General features: G+C 45.2%; 1 protein-coding gene across 1 annotated transcript; it reads right to left on the bottom strand.

Moving 5' to 3' along the window:
* Positions 1–2,429: 2,429 nt before the first annotated feature.
* On the bottom strand, positions 2,430–18,872 carry zbtb7a (zinc finger and BTB domain containing 7a). The gene is made up of 4 exons (XM_087836179.1): positions 18,738–18,872; positions 9,310–9,873; positions 7,589–8,472; positions 2,430–5,532 (listed from the first exon to the last, which is right to left on the bottom strand). Exons 2-4 carry the CDS (start codon positions 9,793–9,795, stop codon positions 5,097–5,099), a joined length of 1,806 nt encoding a protein of 601 aa, XP_087692305.1. The 5' UTR covers positions 9,796–9,873; positions 18,738–18,872; the 3' UTR covers positions 2,430–5,096.
* Positions 18,873–20,756: the final 1,884 nt, after the last annotated feature.

Below are 20,756 nucleotides of genomic sequence, written 5' to 3'. Positions count from 1 at the left end.
TGCCCTGCTTCAAACAGCCTGATGGAAAACGTGCAAAAAAATAAATCAGGTGTGCAGCAAAATGACGAAGCAAAGCAAACAGCCCCCTTTCTGCTGCCACGAGTCGCCATATCACCATATTAACAGTCACCCCATCGTGCTTTGTTTGATTTTTGCAGTTATCGTGCTTGTTATTGTCTTTGTTTTATGGCCTTCTCAGATAGATTTACAAAAAGTCTTTGATAATAGCACAGAAAAAAAATAACATTTCAAGGTCCATTTGAAAGAAAAGGATAAAACAAAACAAAACACAGTTGCAATGAAGTTCTGAGACTGTCTTGGTGCAGCCTGTGTCAGAGTAACCTTGGCCTGGGGCTGAGGCTGGGGACACACCAGCTGTGGAGCCACGGAGGCAGAGAGAGACACTAATATATCAGTTCATTCAGTACTAACTATCGTTTTAGTACGAGCCAATCAGTTTTCAAAATTTGGTTTCAATGTTACAAGAAAAGTGTTTAAATGGTAAAAAAAAAAAATAAATAAATAAAAAAATTGTTTTGTTTTTTTTAAGTTTTTTTATTCCTGTCCACATAAGGCACACTGTGGCCCTTGTGTCTGCACAATCCACCTGGTGGGAGTGAGCCTCAGCCCCACGCTGCATGACATTACCGTCTGAAAACACACACACCACCATGAGCTCAGCACTGCCCAGTCAAGGCCACAAAGTCACCGTCTGTCTCAACCAGAGAACATTTAAACTCAGCTCAAACAGCAGAAGGTAAATGGAAATCATCCAATTCAGCAGTAACAAAAGTAAGAGTATTTAAAAAACACATCAGATTTTAGGATTGATAATCCGTCAGTGGACTCAACATAAGACAAAAATCTCAGAATGACAAAGGACTGGAATGAGTATCTGTGGCATCGTCAAACATTGCATCTGAGCCATCATCAGGAACGAGTAGGGTTTTTTTTGTTTTTTCAGAGAAGATTTGCTGCTTGCCTAAATTTTCTATATTTAGATTTTCATGTATAAAGAGCACGTATGATTGACTTCTATCAAAAAGACAAACAAACAAAAAAAAAAAATCCCAAATCTCTTTTTAAGAGCCTTCAGATTAAACAGTAAAACTAATAATCAAACATTACATTGGTAGCTTAAAATGCCCAGTGACTTAAATGAAAGCAGTTTTTTTTTCTCCTTTGGTGTTTATTGTTGCTGGACGTCTGTATATTTTGAATATACTATACATGATTATTTCTACGGAGGGGTTGGATGGACTCTTAATGAGACCATTGAGTATTAACCACACTGCTCTGTGCTCATGGAAACTCGCAGGCCTTTCTGAGGTCCCCTGTCCTTTTCCCATAAGCAGGACAAGGACATTTAACATTAGTGCAAACTTTTGCTCTTTCAGCTAACGCACCACTTCCAGTGCTATCAGGCTTTTATCCATAACCCCACCCAAGCACCCATTAGCCCCACCTTCCTGGCACAACATCCCAAAACCATGACCACACGCACGCGCACACTCACACTAGCATATACACACCCACACGCACGGCCACGTATAATTATTAGAAAAAAAAAAATAGCTGTAGCACAACACGTTATTTTAAGAAAAACGAGTGTAGACAGAAACAAAAGGCTATACATCCTTACACCTCAAATTCTATTTTCCACAAGGATACAAAGAGTGAGAGAAAGCAAACTCAAGTAAGTATACACACATTTCTGCATATGTATTCCAGAGAAGGGCATCTGTGTGTGGCTTAGTCAGGAAGGCCCAGCCTGGAAAAATTATAGACATACTTTCAATATCTCTTGTTTACAGTAGACTAAGATGGAGGGCAAAAAAACTTTGGTTAATCAACAAACAACATAAGACATTTGGGGAAACATTAAGGTCCAATGAAACATTGTGTTTAAGATGACCCACGGGTCTTGACAGGTAAAACTTCTGCCACGTCAAGATAAGTGGGTTTAGGCAGTCCAAGCCAAGTACCACGATACATGAAGATCACAAGACATTAGACTGCCCCGCTTACATCGGTCTGCCTGCAGGAGTCAAACTGTGCAATAATTAACCCCATCTTTATCATAACGAAACAACAAAAATAGAAACTAACTCTCAAGACCTGGCCAAACCCTGACAATGGCCAACAAGGGTAAACAAAGAGTTATGCAAATCTGCACCAAGAGAGCCGTGAAGTAAACAAGCAACTGTCCAATGTGTTGTTCTACAATATGGTATTTTCGCTTCTGTGGTACCGCGGACCTATTATCACTGCAGTTCCTCCGAGAACACATGTAGTTTTTAGAGTAGCTGGCGAACAGATGGGGTAGACACCAAGTTTGTTTATCCAGCATTGTCCTGAGACCCTTCAGCCTGCCAGCCAGCAATGCATGCTTGTGCACATGCGTGCAAAAAAAAAAAAAAATTAAAAAAAAAAATGCATGTATGCACGCACACAGCGCTCTTTCCACTTGTCTACCTCCTCCTTCTATCCCCTTACTTTACATTAAGACGAAAAAAAAAACAAAACAATCACTAGATTTTTTACAACTAAATTCAAGTGCATTCAGTTACATGGATTGATTTACTCTTTTTTTTGTGTGTGTGGACCTGCCTGGCTTCTCTTGTAGAGATCGACACTCGTCTCCTCTTTTCTTTTTTGGCAGCTTGTTGTCAAAACCTGAACGAAACCAGCGAAGGAGCTCGACTTCACCATCACGCACTGAAGGAAAAGGCTGATCTCATTTGCAACTGGTTTGTTTCAAAGTACCCGTTTCGTTGACCAAAGTGCCCTCCTCAGTAACAAAGTGCAATCATGACCTGCCTCTTCCCATCCAACGTGCAAAAGGACTGATAGTTGAAAAAAAAAAGCACTACTGCAGAAATTACAGGGTGGGCCGGGGGAGGGGGCACTCTACATCACATGCATGTTCTCTTAACGCAAAAGGCTCAATGTGCTCGTATGGAAACTAAAGTTGGATTCTGGAGTTTATTATTGTTTAAGACGGACAAATCCAAACGTATGGAGTCGCTGACAATATTCAAACACATATGTCAGCTCTGGTGTTTTCCCCTTCTCTACAGGATACCTGGACCCAGTGAGCATGTGTGTGTGTTAGCGAGACAAAGTGTATTGGGGCTGGCAGCTCAGGGTGCATGTTTGAACAGGCTGTGGCTGACTCACACACGCTGATGATGTGGCCAGAGGGACCCTGGCTGCCACGCACACACACACGCACGCAAACACAGTCGCACACTAAACTGCCAGCACCAGGCGTCCTCCCCACAGTAACACCAGGCTCTAATATAATAATATCCCCTCCAGGCTGGTTCGGGGGCATTAGAGGACTACAGAGGGAGAGGGAGCGAGAGAAAAGGCCTGATTTGATCCCCTCCTGCCTGGAAACGTGGCTGAGCTGGGGGAGATTATTTTTTGGAATGCAACAGACATTGCGAGATCCCCCTCCCCTTCCCTCGATCCCCTCCCCCATCAACCAGCTGCAGCTGCGCTCCTATTTGGCCTCCCAACTTGGACAGGTATTTATTGCTCTCTTCATCATACAGGTTGCCTTACGGTTGTGTGGTCCCCAGGGCAAAAAGATTGGAATAAGCATAAACCTCCTCGCACATCAGCCCGCTTCCTTTAAATATTACCTCTCCCTCAGTTGGATATCTTTAGTAAAGCTGTGCAAACATAGAAAAAAAGGTGCTCGTCTATCTCTTCGTACTCTTTGTCACTCTCTCACTCAGGCTCCTTTAACCTGCGGTTGGTTAAGTGCTACCCGCGCCTTGTCACACAAGGACAGAATCCGAAAAACTGCAAAAAGTTAAGCACATTCATTCAATCGACCCCCTCGTCCTTTGGGCAGGAACTTTACATATCAAGTGTTAAGTTTAGGACAAATGGGTGAATCAATGCTTTTTTTTTTTTTCTTTTCCTCTCTCATCGAACATTCATACAGTTTGTTTTGTTCACCCACAAGCTTCACTCTCTGAGAAATATGACATCAAGCCTACGAGGAAAAGAAATGTGATTGGTAACTACAACTCAGCATTAAGAGGGGCCAATGTCATATCACCACCTGCTGTATATACATGTATACAATAATAAAGTGTCAAGTACCCAAAGCAGTCAAAAAAACATAAAATGTTGAGAAACAAAAATTAAGACAAAATCAAAAGGGCGAACAAACATATTGACACCGCAGGGCTGTGAGGGATAAGAGGCCACGTAGTAAAGCCAACACGTACATTGACAATGGTAGTGCTTCAGAAACACAAACCCTCCACCCCTCGTATTCCCGAGTCCTGCAATTGGCGAGCCCCCATTAAAGTGGATTTGACTCAAAGTGAATTTGCTTTTCAGTAAGACAAGCCATAGATTCTTAAAATGCATTTTAGAGAGTAAGTAACACTTCAATCAAACCCCTGCCTCATTCTTTCTGGAACATTTAGAGAAGAAAAACTGTTGCATCAAAACTGTGGCGAGTTTTCCTTGCATATGCCATATTGTGGCAATGGTGTTTCTATGGTAACTGTACATTTCAGACCTGCAAAGAATAGAAAAAGAGTTGTTTTCATTGGGAGGATTTGTTCTCGCTTCACCCGTACAGCAGCCAGAAGGTGCTTGACAGACACCTTTCTTAGAGCTTGAAGGCTGTGAGGACAAAACCAATAAAAATCTAAATCAACTGCATAGTTGCTCAGAGTTCCTTTGTATTTATCATACATTTGCCTAAGCACATATGCCACATATGTATAAAAACCCTATTATTACAAAGAAAGAAATGACCCAGAAAGTGGACGTGATGGGTGCATGATTTGAAGCGTTCTTTGCTCTTTAACAAATAAACCAACTTAAGTGCTTGCAATTCTACGCCGTGTCCTAAGTAATAGGAGAAAGAAATATAAAGATTAGATTTTTGTGACACCCTGATTTGGTTTATAGAGGAATAGTTAGTTGTTTGTTGTAGTTTTTTTTTTTTGTAGTTTTTTTTAAATTGCCTTTGCATCTTTTACTCCTGTCTGTTCATTGGCCTGTCTCACAGGCGGTGCAGAGTGACTATGGTGTCCAGCAGTGTCCTTGTCTTCCCTGCAGTCTCAGGGCCCTGCCTCCCCTGCTAGCTCCTGCAGCTGAGGACTGTGTGCGTGTGCTCCAGCAGCAACCTCCACCTCCGCTGCCGAGGTCGACTCCGATCGCCGCCTTCCCCTGATGGTATGAGACCCGGGGCCGGTGTCGGATCCGGGGCTAAGCAGGCCCGCGGGGGCCTCGAGGAGCCCTGGCTCTCTCACGCGAGGTTTCCGGCCTCGACGGGAGGGGATGCCGTTGCAGCCGTCCTTCTTGAGGTGGCGGTGCAGGTGATCCGAGCGCACAAAAGTCTTAAAGCAGCTCGAGCACTGATAGGGGCGCAGGCCGGTGTGTACACGCATGTGGTTCTTCAGGTCGTAGTTGTGAGCAAAGGCAGCTCCACATTGTGTACACAGGTAAGGCTTCTCTCCTGTATGCTTCCGCATATGAACCTTGAGCTTGTCCTGCCTGAGAGGGAGAAAAATAAACACGGTCGAGTAAGAATACAAAGGCAAAAAATCTGCTGCACTAGAAGATTGGTTCACACTCATTTGAATGCACTTAGTGCACACAGCCAACTTCAGGTTCTAATCACTCGTGCAATATCACGTACAAATACACAATTAACTCAAACTATATTATTAATTCTCACACGTACAGTGGCCAGCTTTATATGCTTTGGATGGATTTATTTCCCATTTAAGAGCCATCTCCTGGATCTACTCCAGTTCCGTTAAGCTACCCTATCTAACTGACGAGAAGCCATAAACTTAACCTTTTTGTGTAAATGCACGCAAGAGCACTATTGCTAAATGATAACAATATCAGTTTTATGTCAGCGTTTTACGGCTTTTGTTAACATGTATTTGACGACAACACAACAACAATTGACAGATTGCAAAAATGTTTAATGGAGACTTGAATTTCCTCTGCAGCGCAACGGTACCAGGATAATTTGGAAAGAGCTGACATTTATTGTGGAGTAGTACTGTAGTACTGAATGCAGCTCAAGTTTGCAGCTTATATTTATCCACAAGAGTCATACTGGGACCGACTTTTGTAGGTGTCGCACATCAGCAAATATAACGGCTCATGTGGAAAACTTGCTTTCCAAAAAATTGTGAGGTCTACAACACTGCAGTCAAAACAACATACAGCATGACTATATATCAAAACGCATCTCATAACACGAAACTATTTGACTTTCCAATGACACCACCTACTAAATTTTTATCAGACTTCTTTGGCCTTCATCTGACTCTTGTCCTTCCCTCCCCCCTTTAGCACTTACTATCTCTCCAGCTCCGAGCTCTTAAATCGCATAACCCTTCTGTACCGAGGGCAGAGGGCTTCTAAACAAACAAGCGTAGTTAAGACAACTGCATCTGAACACATACACACCCACCCACAGGTGTGTGTATGCAAGTGCCAGGTAAGTGGATTAGCTGTCATACAAGGAAACAAATAAACCCACTGCAACTCTCAGAGGTCTGTATACCTGCGCCCTAAATAGAAATGTTAACCAAGAAACGCATGTGTGCACACACATACACAAACACATGATGCAGACACATAGTTAGGGTGAAGCATTGGAACAAAGTGGCATACTGACAGAGGTGAATTATTTAAAGGACAGGGGTGATTTATTACTGTGCGATGCACACTCTTAACCCTGTTCAAACAGGATTAAGATTACAGTGCCCCCATCCCACTGCCAATCTGAATTTACGTAAATTTAGATTGGTCTTCCCTACCTGCCAGCAGAGGTTTTGGCTATTTCTAGCCAACTGTATCTATTTCCAGCACAAGTCCACCGATTAATTAATTAAAGGAACGATTTCATGGAAAAGTTAAGACTTAAGTAAGAGGAAAACATGTGCACTCGAGTACCCTTCTGTAGCCTAGTCACATTTATTTGAGCAGGACATGGCAGATTTCATTAGAGAGGTAAGGGAGTGACAGAAAGAGAGAGGAGGGGGTGGCGTAACTACTCTGCCGTGGGCAATAATCAACATAACCAGAGATCAAAAGTTCACATTACTGCATTGGAGCACATAGAGCACCATCCAGCGCCTGTAATCCCCCTCTGTATCAGAGCACAGCACTTTATAGCAGCCTTCCACTAGATAACACTACCATGGCACTGCCTTCTTTTATAGGACCCCTACGTTAAAATTCCAGGACTTTGCTATGAAGGCTGTCACAATAAAACAGACCTTTACAACCCTCCAGCCCCCTCTCTCTGACCTGAAAGATTCTACGTGGCGTTGTTATTAACATTCAGCTTCAATGTTATGTCAGGAAAAATCCTGGTTAGGGCCTAATCACTCCATCTTCACGTAAATACACACGCACACACACAGCTTCACAAGCTGCACTGTCTACTTAATACAAAGCTAAGTTGGTTAGCGCTAATACTCCTGCTCTTGGCTTTGTGTTTCCCCGCTGCTGGCCATTTTGTCAACAGTGTCCAAGACTATTAGCACATGTGACTTGAGGAAGTCTCTTCATTAATTGGGCTTACCTGGTAAAGCGCACTTTGCAGATGGCGCATTCGTAGGGTTTCTCTCCCGTGTGCGTTCTGATGTGACGCGGGAGCTTGCCTGCCCCTTGAATGACCTTGGAGCATATGGGGCACTTCTGGAAGGCCTTGGAGCGCATCTTCCGTTCTCCTCCACCCCCACTGGCTCTCTCTCCAACCCCCCTCTCTGCTCCTACTCTGTCTTGGGCTGTACTGCCTCTTGATAACCAGAGTGATGGCACTCCCTGCGTTACAGCGGATGACGCTGTATCTTCGTGCTGTGTACTGCTAAAATAATTCAAGTAAAATTCCATGTCAGGGTCATCGCCATCTCCCTGGTCCTCACCGGTCGTAGCACGCTCTTTCTGCCTCTCGATGGAGTCCATCATCTGCTGCAGGAGGGCACTTGCTGAACCCCTCTCCGTTATCATCGCCTCCCTACAAGCGTCCTCCGTTTCGGGCTCCTGCCCCAGCCTAGAATTGTGAGGGAGGTAGAAGTGTCCGTTTTGGGACGGAGGGTAGTATGAGGACCCCAGGGTTCCTCCGTTACCCTGCACCGCGTCCCCATCCTCATCTTCATCCTCATCGTCGTCTTCTTCCTCTGGTTCCTGTTTAGGGACCTGGGACAAGGCGAGGGCCAAGGGGGAGTAGTACTCGCTGGGGCCAACAGGGGCCCCGTTGCTGGGGGTGCCCCCGTTACCATGATTAAAGTGCAGGTGTGCGGTGGGCAGGTCCCTGAGCTCCGGCGTGCTGCAGCTGCTGCTCCAATGCGCCCCTCTCTGGAAGTACTCCAGATACTCTCGGGCCCGCACCCGGTTCCCCTGCTCCCTTCCTCCTTTGCCTTTCCCATCCTCATCTTCACCCTCATCTTTTCGCTCACTGCCCGCCTAAAAATAAGAACAAACAAAGTGTTACAAGCTTGTGAAAAAACACACAAATAAAAACATAAAGAGAAGACGGACTAAAGGCAGAGGAGGAAATGCATGTTTAAAATAAAATGTTTTAAAATGTTTATCAGATGCAATAGGATGATGCGTGCGGACCTGTAGGGTCTGATGCTTTTCAGCACTGACTCTGTATCCTGGATGCAAACAGAGGCGCTCAGTACGCTCATGGGTATTAGTATGCGCAATGAGAAAATGAAAACTAATTGGCAAAGAACATTCATGCCCGGTGTATGTATAAAACGAACAATAACGCAGCACACGATCATGTGTATGTCTTCGCTGCCGTACTCTGTAACTCTTAAAAACACCAGTCTTGAAAAAGGTTGTCAAGAGGCTTCAACTTTTGATAAAATGTAACAACAGATGTTAGAAAGCTTCCAATAATGATTTGACATCACGTCATCTTATCTCATGATGTAAAGCATTATCCATGCAGTGCAGCATGTCACAGCTACACTTGATCACGTTGAAGTGTAGTTGCAATGTGCTGTGTCTGTACTCTGTTAAAGAGCATGCTGTCCCTCCATGAATGCTGTTGGCTCAGAATGAGTAAGCGCTGAACTAACCCCACGGCTGTGGGAGTGTGTTTGGCATAGTGAGAGAAACTGATAAAGGCCGTGATATAAGCTTCACTATGCTGAGCATTAATTGAAGTTGATGGCTTAATGACAGGGTGGCCCTTTGACCGTGTGAATGAATCAGTTACTTGGATAAAGTACAGTTCATGCCTCAATTTGAATTGTGACACAAGTTACTTTAGCATTAAAAGTCTCGTACCGGCGGGGAGAGCACTTTGGTGTCCAGCAGGTGTGTACAGACATCCTGGACAGGTGGGATTTCCAGGAGACGTGCAGCAGCAAGGATCTCAGCCACACTGCTGTGACTGACTGTCAGCGTGGCCGTGTAGGCAAAGTCCAGCAAAGCTCCCAGAGCCTCCGCTGCCACAAAGTCGATGTTGTAGATGTTCTGTTGGTCGGCGGCTACCCCTGACGTGAAGAGCTTGTGGAAGTAGGTGCTGCAGGACGCCAGGACGGAGCGGTGAGCTGGGAACTCCCGATCTTGGGAAACCAGGAGCACGTCACACAGCAGCCCGCTGAGCCGCTGCTTGTTCAGGCTGCCCAGTATGTCTGCGCTGTGTTCAGGGAAAGGGATCCCCACAGGACCTTCCTCCGCCTCTCCCGCTCCACCTCTCCCTCCTCCACCCCCACTGCTTGCTATCCCCCTGAGCCGCCTTCCGCCCCTCCCGCCGGCTCCTAACGACATCTTCCACCAGCCTGCCGCCGAGCCGCCTAGCACAGCCCCCACCCGTGTATCCGTCCTGTCGTCTGTCCGTCTGCCTATCTGAAGGAGAGTAGAAACAGGTGGAAAAGAAAAAGAGGAAATTAGCAGACAGGTATTACATGGACGCAGAAAGAGAAACAAACATGTATTACCTGAATCAAAAGTTTGCGGAGGCCTTATTTGAAAATTATTTAAATATCAAGCACAAGAACGGAGAGCTCTCAGTTCACAGTACGCAGCTGGTAAAAATACACGCATAAAGATTTTTAAATATCTTTGGAAAAACTGCAAAAACATCTACAAACTTGGGCCATATCTGGTAGCCCAAAAATTGACAATATTGTCAAATATAAAACTGAATGTACAATTAGGATGCTTCCATTTGAGCTTTGAAGCAACATGTGAATACAGTCAAAACAATTTCATTTCTTAAAAATTGTCATAACCAGCCTAATATGACACCATTTGAATACAGACTTTTTTCTAGCCTATGATCTTCAACCAAATAAACTGTACTGACTTTTCCAGCCGGTTAATAAAAATTTCTAATGAGTCACTCATCTTTATTCATTAATTTCTTGGCAGTTCAAAAACTTCTCTGCTGCTTTTTCACACCAACATGTCGACAGTTTCTGTGAAAATACATCAAACCTTCCCAGAACCACATACATCAAAATCTTCATGACATGCTGCTTAAAAATAAAAAGAGCCTGCTATAAACCTGACTGAAACCAAACTTCACCATGAGCATTTCACACTTGCCAAATTTGCAGAACGCTGTAAACAATTTACTTTGTTCAAGCAGATTGGTTACAAACTCTGTGCAAAACAGGACTGTTACATATATTTGGTGCAACGAATTAGTTTCTAATGGTGCTGAATAAACAGTAGCCTGCAACAATTTACATTTGGGTCAACAATTGGGTGAAGATGTTTGGACTGCATCCATGCAGGTGGCTAGGAGCCCATTTCCTTGTATACACGCCCACATCTATGGGAGTGTGCATGCACTTGTGCAAGGAATCAAGTAAGAGGTCGTGGAGGACAGATAGGCAGAGGGCTGTGGGGATCAGAGTGCATGCTGGGAGCTGGGCTGTGCAGGCTATGCTCTCTGTGTCGGTGGAGAGCCAGAGAGGGAAGTGAGAGAGGTGGAGGAAAAGAGGTGGAGGGGAGGGGGGGCTGCCACAGCAGACCCTGTGGAAAAAACTCCACAGGAGGAGGAAGAGGACACGCAACAAGCTGCGAGGGAACGGTATTAAAAAGGGAGGTTGTCAATCCGGTCTGAGCTGGTTACCCCACCCTGTACTGTGTGCCAAGTTTCAGAAAAGGCCTGTCCCCTCGCTCACATGTGGGGGGAGATTAAAATGATCGACTGAAGCCTGCGCAGTGGGAGGGGGGTTTCGGCAGAACAAGCCATCCTTGATTTCTCTATGAACGCACGGGCACACAAAATACTGTAACATCAATAACATATCAAACACACACATACAGACTCCAACCCTTTCCCCCCTCCTCCATCTGCCAGGGAGACCCAGCAGGGGGCAGCGGGTGGTGGTGGGAAGCAGGGATGTGTTGCATGTGCTGCTCTCTACGAGAGCAAGGCATTGAAATGACATTCCTTCAGATCAGACCTTCTGGTGTGTTTGTACACTACACCCCACTAACAAACCTGCCAAACCTGGCTGCCTCTCCTCTTTTGTCCCAGTTCACCCATGCTAACCTCTCCTTCTCTCTCCTCTGGAAAAATCTGATGACACACCTGAGATTTGGCAACATGTCACCTTTGTACAAATAAGCAGATGCATGTTTAAGCTTATTATGAGCAACTAAATAGGTCAATGATTTTTTTTTTTGTTGCATTAATTACCCAAAAATCTAAAAGCTTCTACATCCAGAGATCACACATAAGACTGATTTACGTATTTACATCGTTGTGCTGTGTTTGATTAGTGCTAAATATGTAATGGCTCTACCATTTCTTTATTATTTGCTGTAATTCTCTCTTAACTCAATTCAGTTTTGATAGGCAGCTGACCAGAAAGCCTCTGCAAACACTGCCAACGTCTTTTGCAAAGCTCTGATAGAAGCGGACTGTCAGACATGGCAAGAGCAAATTTTATTATCCAACCCCTCATCTGAATATGTTGAGGGAGGGGAGGGAGATGAGAGCAAAGACAAAGAGAGATGACACGGGAGGGAGAGAGCGAGCACGAGCGCTGTGAGATGGAAGAAAGAGCAAGAGAAAGGGCAACCACATGGCTACCGGTCACGTCCTTCGCAGGTGGAAATAGATCTCTGTGAGCCCATCCAGACCCGAGCCAACCTGCTTTTCTCTAACACAGATCTACAGCACCTGCACTAGACCAGACAAGCTTGTATAGCACGCTATCCCCCGCACATACAAAGCTGACCCTAGGCCACGGCTTTTTGGGGTAAAGACGTTGAACTGAGAGGAGATAAAGAAAGAAAAAAAAACAAAAAAAAACACACATACATGCGCAAACTTGATTCAGCGCCAATGAAGCGCGGAGGCACCACTCCGCATGCAAAAGCCACCTGTCCTCAAATAAACCTACAAAGAGCACTACGAAAGAGGAAACACAGTGCAACAAACCTGATCCTGACACCTCCTCATGGCTTGAAACATTCCTTATCACTAATTCATGCCTGTGGGTGACAAGGCCCACAGCCCGGCACAAAGCAGCGCAGCAGCTGTCCGTGTCCCTGGTGCTCCACTTCCAGGGTAGGGCTTCCTCTCAATGCTCAGTCCATGAGCACCCAGGCCTGCTTTGCAAGTCAAACACGTCCTTTAAAATAGGACCTACCCAACCCTTCCCCGCCCTCATCACCTTCATTTCATCTGTAATCTGCACCTTCCCATATATCTGCACACAACGGTCGTTTTTGACTTTCTGTTTTGCTGTTGTTTCGGTTGACTGTGCAGTGACCTATGCATTAAATATCTTTGCCAAGACAGTTGTACCCGATTTTAGTCTCACTCGCAGACAAACACGTTATGACGGGAAGCGCGGGTATTTAGTAAAAGCAGTAGTATTTTGGCCGACACACATCATCTGTGAAACATACCACTCATTCCAAAATACAAAAAAAAACAAAAAACAGTCTGCGCAACCTCAGGTGGTTTTTAGATGAGAAAATATATTGCCTAATGCACACAACAACAAAAAAGCAACCGAAAAACAACCGTCAACCAAATTTCACAGCGAATACCACATCAGTATCTGTCTGTTATTCAAAACTTTCAGTTACCTCTTTCTTAAACTTGAAAAACATGAAAATTTGTAATTGGCTCATAAAAATATTACACAACTCAAAAGTGCTGAGAAATCTGCCTTTAAAAGAGAACAAGCAGAACAAACATGAATGAATTAAAGAGCCCTTAAACTATAAATGCTAATGGAGCATGTAGCAGCCATGTTTTAAAAGTGCAATGCAGGAAAGTTATTAATTTTATCTGTTTGTAGTCCTAGACTTTTTACAAGAGAACAATTATTTCTCAATTTTACTCGGGTGAAGACTTTATGCATTCACCATCTCATTCGCTATCCAAGTAACTCATTTATTAGGACCTCAAGTGTTTGTATAAAGACTCGAGGAAACTGCGGCTCCAGAAATGAAAACGTGAAAAATCTTTGCATCTGGTTGGCCCTATGGTCCCGTCTATTCTTCCATAACACTTAAAAAAAAAAAAAAAAAAAAAAAATCATATCTCTTTCTCCCTTGCCCTTATTTCACAAACTGACTCAACTGTTTTTGCCTCTATGGCAACAACCAAGGGAATCACTTTACTCAGGTCAATAAAGTTCAAGGTGGGACAAAGAGGACATCGCAAGATAACTGGAATGAGGAGGGGGGTGGCAGTTCCTAGGAAAAGTGGATTTTGATCAAGTGCCACAGCTAAGTGACTCATTGCTGCCAGCAGTGGAAGGAAACCTGATTGGTCATATTGGGAGCGAAGCAGGAAGAGAGTAAGCAACTGATAAAACTGAAGCTGCGAGGGCTGGCCTAGGCCTGGCAGCTTTCACTAGAAACTAACCATGGAAGCACTGCCAAAACATAGACACAAAGCCAGTGAAAAGGTGGTGGGTGAGGCAGGGCGTTAAACTTACAAGCTCGCTCATAACTCATGAGCACATGGAGGCCCAGGAATCCGGCTCAGATGTCAATGATAAACTCAAGAGATCTCATTCGGTTACCTGGTATAACCTGTTACAATAAGTGGAAAGGTAACCACCCACAAGTGGGGCAAAGTTTAGTTTGAGGAAGCCAGCAGGGGGATTTATGATTTCCTTAAAGAGTGTTCGTGCTGCCGTACAGCTCCAGAAGAGAGACATGTAGCTGCTGTCAATGATGTGCAGAAGCCCTCAAACTGTTCTGAATTTGCATGGTTTTATTTTCCTGACCGTTTGCACTGTAGTACTCAGACCCACAGCCTACTAAACACACAAACAAATAAAAACAAAACTGTGATTCACTTTAGCATGACACATCGAAATGACTGCTCTCGCAATGCACACAATAACAGAAGTATATTTCTTTTTGCACCTGGACATCTTCTCTTATTAGACAGCATTTTACTTAAAGCATATGTAAATGATGTTCTGATGTAGTTAAAACTCCTGAAGTAGCAGTCTAAATAAAAAGGGACCTTCTTAAATAAAACACTGTTGCATGCACTACAAATCTTGTTTTGTGGTCACTAAATGTAGAAAGAAAATACCACGCTGGTAGATAATCAAATCTTTCAGATTTTTTTTTTACAAGTAAAGCTTTAACTTCAACAATTCTTTAAAGCCAGTTACATTTTTGTGGTTTTGATGACAATTTCGTGCCGCTGATCAGAATTATAACACATGGTAGGGAGACTAGCTTCTCTCAGGCTGCAGCATAATAAAACCACATCCACAGTCTGAGTTCCTTTTAGTGTGAGTAACATGGTTCGACACTGTCATGCTGCCAACCAGGAAGTGTATGAAAATCTAAGACGTGCCTTCAGAAACCGCACTACACCCCTACACTGCGTCGTCCGGCACAACTTGAGCTGGCCAATCGGTCGGTCCGCAGGCCCAACATGCCCCGGCTGCATCGCTCTGTGCATGCGCAGTCCAACGGGGAAAGAGGACTTCCTGTGAGTCTGTTGCAGGCGTGTAACAGAACCCGCTCTGTTATCAGATGACCAGCTCTCTGCTTGCTCGATCTCTCTGTCCCTACTGTCTGACCCCCCCTCCACGTACACACCACCGCCTCCCCCTTCCTCTCATCTGTCGCTCTCATCTCATCATTGCTCCATCTCTGTCTCAGAGTCTGCACTGCATAGTATCCACCACATCACCCACTTCCCCTTTCCACTGCTGAGGAGGCAAAGCAGCGCAGACCAACCCACCCTCCCGAGTATCACCATCCCCTAATGCATCCCACCCATCGTCTCTCTTGTTTCATTGCAAACCGATTCTCTAAATCAACGTGCGGACAGTGTCAGTTTGGTCTCACATCCTCCTTCCTGATCACTTGGCCTTTCTGCTTAATTAAAAATGAGCCTTTGGACTCTGTCCTGCAGTTCTTAATATCAACTTCACAATAAATTAAAGTGTTGACAGAAGCCTGCCGCCTTCGACTATTCCATGGTTTTTACTTGATATTGAAAAACCCTCGCTTAACAAAACATTTAACTCCCCAAGTGTGGAAATTCAAGTCTAGCTTCACCCCCCCCCCCCCCCCCCCCCCCCGAAAAACATCTCAGCCTTTTACTCTCCCACTCTAATTTGATCAGGTTGTGTTGGCCTCTCCATAATAAATGTCCCAGAAGAGAACAGAAGAAGCCCCTTTACTCCCCCTAGACTTCAGCACAACAACAGAAAAACAACAGAGAGGGGTCTGTCTGTCTAGCCAGGCTGGAAGCTGTGGTATACTAAGCAGCTGACCAGGGGAACCAAACATTAGGGGGAAGTGAAGCTGCATTCACCATGGAGGAGGCTAACCAAACAATATGAACTGGAGATAAATGTGCAAACGCATATAAAAGAGCATGTATAGAGACGGGGCAGAGAAACAGTTTAGCACACAGCACGACAAGAAAATATCAACACGAGTGACACTAGATACTAGAGATTATGTGACCACATGAAAAAAAAGTAAAACTCAACAAACACAATGACTGTTACATGCGATGTACAGTACACAGCCAACATTTCACTCCGAAACGAACCCTCAAACTGCCACGGCGACATCACGCAACCTGTCTTCTCAGTCTGTCTGAACCTGCTAGTTTTGGGCCATAGTGGTGTAGGCACAAACATACAGGAATATCAAACTGTATTCAGCCTCACCGCCAAATTGATGGGTGGTGTCTTGGACCTGCCCACAGCCACTGAAGTCCCCTGCAATTCCCCTGGAGTCTATTGTTGGTAACACAGACGCACACGCATGCGTGCACACACCCATACAAACACATATGGCGTCCTAGTTTAACCTCTTGCTGGAATTCTCTTGAAATAACTATACTTTTCTGACACAGTAGTACCTAAGAAATAACACAGCACAACATCAGCGCAACATTTACTGTAACTAATACATACATGCATTTGTTTGTAACACTAGGCTAAATAGAAAATATTGCCTGTCACCTTCTGAGAAACATTCCAAACACTTTCCCAGCACTTGGGCGTCTTCGTGTACTGCGCTCTGCTTGTACCCTCTCCGTGCCCACACACTTAAAAAACGGGTTCAGCAAGTATGCAAAGCCAAAAAATATGCATCTGGTTATCGGGCAAAGCAGCCGAGGGTTGCTATGAAGTCTTTAAACCACGAGCCGCAAGAAAGCATTACACGGCAGACAAGATTAGAATCTGCTTTTAACAAGATACTGGTGATGAAGGGGGTGAATGGACTACGCAGAAAACATGTCATGAGATTGACCGTGGTGCAGCTGGCTGAGAAAACCTGAAATCAAGCCACAAGAACATAAGTTCTCCAGGAGAAAGTTTCCAGAGCTTATGTGCTATTTTAATATTGCATGGACTTCGCTGTGACAGCTTCCCCTACAAGCGAAAAATCAGCTGTCGCGAGATGTGTCACATATTCTCTTTGTCAGCAAGAAGAGATGCCACTTACTGATGATTCTCAAATAAGCTGTTGCTCACCTGTACCCTGTCAGCGATCAGCGTGGTCGCGCTGCTACAGTCTAGAAAACATCTGATATGGTGGTTTTTGTGGAGTTGGTTTAACAGCCCTAAAGAAGCAGCACTACAGGATGTACGACTGTCTTCATCTTTTCACTCTACTAATAATAGCAGCAGAGCAATTTAATCACAGCAGTAGGTAAAAAACCATTCAAAGAAAAGTGCATCTTAACAGCATAAAAATAACCCCCGTGCACAATGAGCTTAAATGGCCAGAGTTTAAAAAGTTAGCGTGGTGGAAAGGAAAAACTTTGTTTAAACAAGCAGCTATTTCTCTGTGCACAAACTTGCACTCAACAGTGACCTATTTGTCATTCTCTCCTTTATCTGCAAGTGGGTCAAGAACTCTGAACTCTGTCGAGCCCCTTTGCTCTCACCCACAACATGCTATGGCATTTATTTCCTCTGCTTGCCTCTCGTCTCCTTTCAGTGACAGCCTAAAGACCCAGTTTGTGTACGAGCGCGGGTGTGTGTGTGTGTGTGTGTGTATGCCTTTGTGGTGCTTACCAAATAGGCTGAAAATGTTTCCCGAGCCCTATCTGCCTCCCCTGCCTGCCGGCCAGCACTGCTGCCTCCGTCTCTGGGCAGGGCTAGAGCTCCACCAGACAGGAAACTTACGAGTGGCCCTAGTCATACAGGCAAGCCCTTGCCTGATCCCACACAAACAGACACCTACCCCCCACCCCCAACCACCAGCACCAACACCACCCCACCCCCCCTCTATTTTCAGCCCACAACTCAGCTTTGCATCCCCCACCCTCATTGGCTTGACAGCAGCTCACTCACCACACCTCCTTGTTGGGATAGGCTGGCGGCTGTTCCCTTTCCTGGATGGCCGAGGGCAAGGCACTCTGGGATATAGAGTTCTGCAACTCCGTTTGACCTGGTTTACAGTCCCTGCTGTACACTACGAGTCCCAGCTCCCTCTGCCCTCACCACCCCCACTATCTCCAAGCCTCCTCTAACGTAAGCACTCGGAGCTGAATTATACACTACAGTATGTTGCTAGCAGGCTGCCAGGTATTAAAGTACAGAGCAGCCATGTAGCAGGGCAGAGCTTCGCAGGGGAAAAAAAGCAACAACATTTCAGCCTCAACTGTCAGAGCAGTACTGAAGTCTTTCATCAGCTCACGCTACAGTGACATGGCAGACCCCTGAAACTCCTGCCCTAATTTGTGACTTATTCATATGGTGAGCAGTGTACCAGTGCCACTCCAACATGCCCTCCACACACAACTCACACCACACGGAGCCTTTCAATCGCTGCCATCCCCAAAAGTTGTTGCCATTGCTTTTACCTTGTCCGATTGAATTATTTTTGGTTCTCCTCCTTGTTCACTGCCCCCCCCCTCTATCTCTCGCTCTCTATCTCGAGAACCCCCCCTCCCCTCCTCTCCCTCCTCCACCACCTCCACCTCCTCTAAGTGCTTCCACCTGCCTGAAAAGTTAATGCCTTGAACACATCCTATAAACTTTATCTCAAGATTCCCCAGAGGTAAAGAGCAGCACAGAGGAAGTACTTTAGAAGGATTAAAAAAAAAAGAGGAACCTTAACTGGAGACTACTGCTGCGACCCACCTCTCCTCTCCTCTCTGGCCAACCCCCCCACCCTGCTCTCCTCTCTGGCCCCCTCCCTCATTCCTCTCCTCTTCTGCCCTGCTCTCCTCTGTTCGACAGGCCCAGGGCAGACAGAAGGGGGGGGATGACAGGGTGTCTTTAGCTCACCTGCGATGGCCGTGGTGGTGCTTGTTGTGGGTTAGCTCAGCCCTCTCCTCTCCTCCTCTCCGGAGCTCTCTCTCCCTCTCACTGTTGTGCAGCTTAAAGTCCCGTATGCGCTAACCAAGCAGCAGCAGATCAACTCAATTCCCTTCCTGGTTTCTGGAGGGCAAAGAGGTCCCTCCCTTTCTCTCGCTCCCTCTCTCTTTCTCTCTCTCTTAAAGAAACAGCATCCCCCCCCTCGCTCTCTTCTTCCTCCTCCCTCCGTGGAATAAAAGTAAAGTGAAAATCATTTTGCACTAAAACAGTTGACAGTTATCAAAGTAATAAAGTCACTCACATGTAACACCAATCATTAACCCATGGCTTCCCACTCAGGAGTTTCACAGTGAATGTCTTCCAGTGTTCCCCTCCACAGTTTTTTTTTTTTTTTTTTTTTTGGGGGGGGGGGGGGGGGGGGGGGGGGGTTAAAATGCTAAACAGTGTTGTAGTAGATTTGATTTGAGTCCGTGTCTGTTCTCACCCGCCTCATCTCTTGCTGCTCCTTTCCTTTTCTCTGTTAGTAGAGTCGCACCCACCCATCCTATTGCCTGAGGTCATGGTGTCCCACCCCAAAAGCAAGTCTTGGCACATTCCAGCACATACACTGGGGGCTGCCAGCAACCCCCCTCTATACACATACACTCTGGCTCTGCACAGTGTTTGTGCATAATACCTGCCAGGCTCCAACAGGTGAGGTATTAGAGAAGACATTTCTAAGTGAAAACGTGTCTTACCCACTGTGGAGAACAGCAAGTTCCCGTGTGTAAATTTATAGTCGGTGTATTTGATGTTGCGCCACTTCCAACCACCCACCGGCACACCCCCTCAGTGAGAGCAAGCCAGCCATTGTACCACTGAGCTGGATGGAGCATAAGATGTATTTGATAATCGTGTTGCACCATGAACCAACCCAGCACACCTCTGAATGCACTTTTAAGCAAGATGTTTTAAGCACGCACATACAAGACACACTTTACACAATGTTGCTGTTTGTGAACAGTCTTTGAGCCACACAGGAGTCCCACAGTGTAGCAGAGCCTGACACTGACTTGGCACTGCACACATGCAGGGGAATTAAGGGCTATTTGGCAGGGTGAGGCAGTGACACACTGTCTGTCTAGAGGGCACTGTTCAGCCAATCTCCACATTAGCACGTGGGAGTTATAGCTCACAAAGTTCAGAAAAACATGCGAATTGCAGTATGTGAACCTTTGATGTTACCACTTGCTATAATTTCCAAAGCTAAGACAAGAGAATGCAGGTTGACCGGCTGTGGCCAAAGCGAAATGAAAACAAAAAACACACAAACAAAAACCAAACCAGGATATACACATTCACATAAATACATAAAATTTTCACAAGATGCCTTCTATTCAGTTTTGCCCTAATTACCCACAATGAAAATGAGTTGTTCTCAGTCCACAGCAGTCTGAGATGATGTCAGACATTTTTATAGCAATGTCGCCTTTCGGTCCAATATAAACTGGTCCTCCCCAGTGCCAGACACCCCACATCAGATCTGGATTTGTCATTACTGTCTGAATGATGGTTTTGATTATGTCTCAGCAAAAAAAAAAAAAAGGCAGTTAACAAGAATTCCTGTCCACAGCCGGCCATGACCTTCTTACAAAAGGTCGATATATATTTAGTAAAAGTAAAAGGTTTCTGTGACCACAGGCATAGACTTTTTTTGTATGATCTCCAGTTTAGTCTTTAGCACATTTCACATGCAGGTAATAATGCTTAGTTTAATGAAACTGGCACAGGCTATTGTGTCTGTAAACATTTTTTCTTCCTGTATATGCAGGCCCCAAAGTACACTATCAGTGTAACTTGTAACTGTGAGTTGCATGTTATTATAGCTTTCGTTCAAAAGGATTTCTAATGTACTAATGAGTGGAGAGAGTGTGTTGAGAGGATGGAAGGAGCACTTTGAGGAGTGCATGAATAAAGAAAATGAGAGAGGGTGGACGACAGATGGAGGAA

This window comes from Neolamprologus brichardi, chromosome 23 (genome assembly GCF_056152115.1).
Source record: "Neolamprologus brichardi isolate AB-2024 chromosome 23, ASM5615211v1, whole genome shotgun sequence".
Taxonomy (NCBI): domain Eukaryota; kingdom Metazoa; phylum Chordata; class Actinopteri; order Cichliformes; family Cichlidae; genus Neolamprologus; species Neolamprologus brichardi.
The sequence above is the reverse complement of the archived record's forward strand: the minus strand, read 5'-3'. Positions and strand labels throughout refer to the sequence as shown.